The sequence below is a fragment of the Notothenia coriiceps genome, unplaced genomic scaffold (assembly GCF_000735185.1).
Source record: "Notothenia coriiceps isolate Sejong01 unplaced genomic scaffold, NC01 NC01_scaffold00012772, whole genome shotgun sequence".
Taxonomy (NCBI): domain Eukaryota; kingdom Metazoa; phylum Chordata; class Actinopteri; order Perciformes; family Nototheniidae; genus Notothenia; species Notothenia coriiceps.
The window spans coordinates 16,442-21,237 of record NW_011345473.1 but is presented as its reverse complement, the minus strand read 5'-3'; the positions used below and the strand labels follow the sequence as shown (position 1 = coordinate 21,237).

The window sequence follows — 4,796 nt, the reverse complement described above, 5'->3', positions numbered from 1 at the left end:
GTGGTGATGTGTCTGTACAATATTTACACACTGAACAAACTTTGACTTCTAAATTATACATTTCTACGATCATGTTGTGAGAAAAAGTCAGAAACATTACCGAATTTTCTGAAAATAGAGCTTGGATTTGCATTTCTATCCATTAAAAGGGGCAAATTATTTGATTTTTAAGAGTTTTCTTGTCTTTTGGGTGTACTCCAACATGATTACCTGCTTTAATGTCCAAAATACACTTTTATTTTCTCATAATGTCCGTCTTTATACACCTGTGTTCACTTCCTGTCTGAAACGCTCTGTTTTAGCGCCTGTCCCTTTAAGGTGCTGTTTACACGAGAACGCAAACGGTTGAATCCGCTACTTTTCTCTTTCGTATAGCCACGGCTCAGTGTGTACGCCCTTTATGATCATTTCCTGATAACAATGAAGCCATAGCCCCGCATCTCCCCACCTCTGCTGCTCACTGCTGTAGCAATGTAGCATGGTCAGTAGCTACTGGCTACTGCTACTGACCATGCTACAGATGTTAGTGCAAAATCTACAGCTCCTCTACCACAACCATCAGCAACAAGTGGACATGGAGAATTACATGAACTACATGTTGCTAAGTCCATCGCGGGGCATTAACAGCAGGGCAACCATGGCAACCATGCTCGGGGGTCTTCTTCGCTGCTTTTGGTGTATTTTGTGGCGCCGCTTACAGGCCCGGCACATGTACTACAGCGTCTCCAGCGCTCCCGAGCGGTCTCGTGTGAACGGAAGACTTTTTTGATATCGTATTCGGTTCGTTTGCATTTCGTATGCGTTCGCGTGTAAATGGGGTCTCAGGCTAAGAGTAAACACTGCTTTAACTGGCTTGAACGGAATTCAAATCGAGCCTAGATGGAGATACTTTATGGAAGCTGTATTTTATAATAAGCCAGGATTTGACTTGTGACGGGTTTCTGTGTGAGACAGCCCCAAGAAAAACTGAGTAGGTTTTCTCTTTGGCTCAAAATAAACTCAAAATACTCAAATGTGCATAACAAATGAAAAGGGGACGTTTTTTGATGTCCTTTTTTTGAACTATTAGTCTACTTTGCAGCTTAGTGAACCTATACATGACCACATTTTATGATAGAAATGTATAGCAGGGTCTCCAGCACATAGAAACTGCCGGATGCTAACCTGCATGTTGACCAATTTGCACAATTAGCATTAATTAGCACATGCCACATTAGTTAATCAAATACTTGGCCGATATGGATGGTTTTTAAGTGGTTTTTGAGGATGTTGAATACATTTCTGACATTTCCAGGATCCAAAATGGCTGTTTTGTGTCCCGTAAAACTTTTAAATCGACTTAAAGTCCATCAAAATGAGTCTACAGTATGAATATAGCCACTTTCTGACCAACCTACCTACATACTAACTGTCACAAGTAACTACAGTTGTCAACAAATCTGTTGAATCTGCCATTTCTGTTCTTGAACATGTCAGAACTGAATTCAACATCCTCAATAACCTCCAAACCCACTCCTAAATGCTCCAAATTGGCCAATAATGTGTGTGTATTGATGCTAATTAATGCAATTTATGCTAATTGTGCACATTTCCCAACAAATGCAAGTTAGTATCCGGCAGTTTCTATGTGCTGGAGACCCCACTGTACATCTTTAACATAAAACTTTAGGGTATACAACATTTCTGTGATCACAAACTGCAAACAGACTATTATGGGACTCCTTCACTACCACTTCTTAAACACTGACTCCATTCACACTGCAGGACGTCTGATTATATCGAGTCATTTTCAAATAAAATCTCTTTATTTTAAAGCCACTGTATGTAGGATTTAAAAAAATGCATGAATCCAAAAAACACTGTGAGAGACAAATAACACAGTTCATGTCACAGTGGAGAGTTGGCACTAAAACAGGTGGATGTTCATGAAATGAGACGTTATTATTGGATGGAAAGCGGCTGACTTCGAGTTCCCGGCTAAATAAACCCATATTTTCTACTTGTTTTTGACTATTTGCATCTCTGTGTTGACGGCTGTAAACTCAAGTCATTCAGATTCTCACGATGGAAAAACCAAGTCCTACACAGAGTGGGTTTTAATTCAAGCTTGAGGTCAGAAATCTGCCTCTAAAGTGGCTTCTTGAGCTGAAAATCAGAGGAAATCAGATGTTTTTTGAGGGACTTTTTGTACAGAGAGTCTTTAAAGGAACACGCCACCCAACAAGGGAAGATAATAATGTGGTTTTTGTTGAAAAAAATAAAAATCCAAAACGAATCCCTACATTTTCCCAATACATTCAGATCTTATCGAGAACAAATGATTATGTGTCGCGTTAGACTTTCTGTGGTTCTGGATGAAATACATGTCGTTTCTTCCATTAAGGTTTCCGCTGTTACATAGAGGAAGTATCTGATCGGATAACTAATCTTTTGGGTCTTTTATCTGCCGTAAAGTGTCGTTATTTAGCTGAAAATCAAAGAAAATCTGCTGGTTTTGAGGGATTTTCTGTACAGAAAGTCTTTAAAGAATTACGTCACCCAACATGTTTCCTTATCAACTTCTCACAACTTGTAATACGTGTCGAGGAGGAAGTCACTGACGAGAAAACTAATCATTAGAGGTGAAGTTATTTAGCGGAAAATCTGAGAAAATCAGCTGGTTTTGAAGTATTTCTGATCTTTTAAAGGAACATTTCACACCAAAATAAAGTTTCTAATCAACATCTCACAACTTGTAATAGATGGTCGTTCTTCACTTTTAACTTTGCTTTAAATTGTGGAATAGTTTGATAGGAGTGAGGGATAGGAAAATGAATCATTCGGGGTGGAGTATTTCTTTTACCTGCCTTATAGTGACGTTATTCAGCTGAAAATCAAAGACAATCTGCTGGTTTTGAGGGACTTTTTGTACAGAAAGTCTTTAAAGAATCAAAATCTTGATCTTTAATAGATGGTCGTTCTTCACTTTCAACTTCCTCACATTAAAGGACAGATTTGCTTTAACGTGTACAAGAGTTTGAACGGAGTGACTGATAGGAATAGGAATAACTTTGGGGTCACATGTCTTTTATCTGCCGTAAAGTGTCGTTATTCAGCTGAAAATCAAAGAAACTCAGCTGGTTTTGAAGAACTTTTGGTTTTTAAAGGAACATTTGACCCTAAAAAAGGTCTAATCAACTTCACACAACTTGTTATATATGGTGGTTCTTCACAAGTTAAATGGAGAAAAGAGTTACTGATATGAAAATGAATAATTTTGGGGTGACGTATTCCTTCCCAAAAAGCCTCCCTCTCATCCTCACCCCTTTGGATCCTCTAACGAATGTGAATCAGGACGTTAAAGAAGAAAGTGAAGTTCCCGTCCTCCGTGAAGAAGAAGAAAAAGAAGCTTCCTCTCGAGTTCAATCACAAAAAACCCTCCGTTACCGGAGAGCAAAACCCCCCCAAAAGTTCCTCTTCAGTGCTTTTTCCAGAACGAAAAGAGAGAGAGAGGAATCGAAAACGTGGCGGATTTAAAACCTCTCTGTCTCCCTCTGTCCTTTCTCCCTCTGTCCTTTCTCCCTCTGTCCTTTCTTTCCTGTCTGTTTTCTCTTTCACCGTGGAGGGCCAGCAGGGGGCGCTGTTAGGAGGCTTTTCCCAACTCTATCTTCTTCTGGATGACTCGAGCTGAGTGGTAGATGAGCGAATCGATCAACCGGAAATGAGGAAACACAAGAGGAAAGGAAAGAGGAAAGGAAAGAGGAAACACAAGAGGAAAGGAAAGAGGAAAGACAAGAGGAAACACAAGAGGAAAGGAAAGAGGAAAGACAAGAGGAAACACAAGAGGAAAGGCAAGAGGAAACACAAGAGGAAACACAAGAGGAAAGGAAAGAGGAAACACAAGAGGAAAGGCAAGAGGAAACACAAGAGGAAAGGCAAGAGGGAACACAAGAGGAAACACAAGAGGAAAAAAGAGAAAGAGGAAAGAGAAGAGGAAACACAAGAGGAAAGAGAAGAGGAAACACAAGAGGAAAGGCAAGAAGGAACACAAGACGAAAGGAAAAAGGAAACACAAGAGGAAAGGCAAGAGGAAACACAAGAGGAAAGAGAAGAGGAAACACAAGAGGAAATACAAGAGGAAACACAAAAGGAAAGGAAAGAGGAAACACAAGAGGAAACACAAGAGGAAACACAAAAGGAAAGGAAAGAGGAAACACAAGAGGAAAGAGAACGTCAGGATTTATTATCCACTTCATTTGTATTAATTTGAAGCTGCTGTGTGTGTTAGGGACTGACCTGTAAATACTCCTCCAATAATGGCACACACTCCTGTTAAAAAGTGTGTGAACGATCTGAAAAGAGAGAGAGAGAGAGAGAGAGAGAGAGAGAGAGAAAATGTTGTTTTAACCAAAAAGACTCACACTTCTTTTACTGACATGAACATTTACATTGACTTTTTGAATCATGGTATTGTCTTTAAAGAGTCCTCTCCTGCTGATGTTCAGGTGTATATCAGTATGTAGTGTCTCTACTTTAAAGAGTCCTCTCCTGCTGATGTTCAGGTGTATATCAGTATGTAGTGTCTCTACTTTAAAGAGTCCTCTCCTGCTGATGTTCAGGTGTATATCAGTATGTAGTGTCTCTACTTTAAAGAGTCCTCTCCTGCTGATGTTCAGGTGTATATCAGTATGTAGTGTCTCTACTTTAAAGAGTCCTCTCCTGCTGATGTTCAGGTGTATATCAGTATGTAGTGTCTCTACTTTAAAGAACACTCAGCGCTCTGTTGTTATCTGCATATTGAAGTATGAATGCTTGTT

General features: G+C 39.6%; 1 protein-coding gene across 1 annotated transcript in view; it reads right to left on the bottom strand.

Annotated features, from left to right (window-relative positions):
* Positions 1-3,151: 3,151 nt before the first annotated feature.
* ergic3 (ERGIC and golgi 3) overlaps positions 3,152-4,796 on the bottom strand; it is a 16,209-nt gene continuing 14,564 nt past the window's right edge. Inside the window, exons 9-10 of the mRNA XM_010773634.1 lie at positions 4,276-4,331; positions 3,152-3,701 (exon numbers count right to left, since the gene is read on the bottom strand). Of these exons, the coding sequence (XP_010771936.1) occupies positions 3,691-3,701; positions 4,276-4,331 (67 nt within the window). The 3' untranslated portion in view covers positions 3,152-3,690. The remainder of the gene's footprint in view (positions 3,702-4,275; positions 4,332-4,796) is intronic.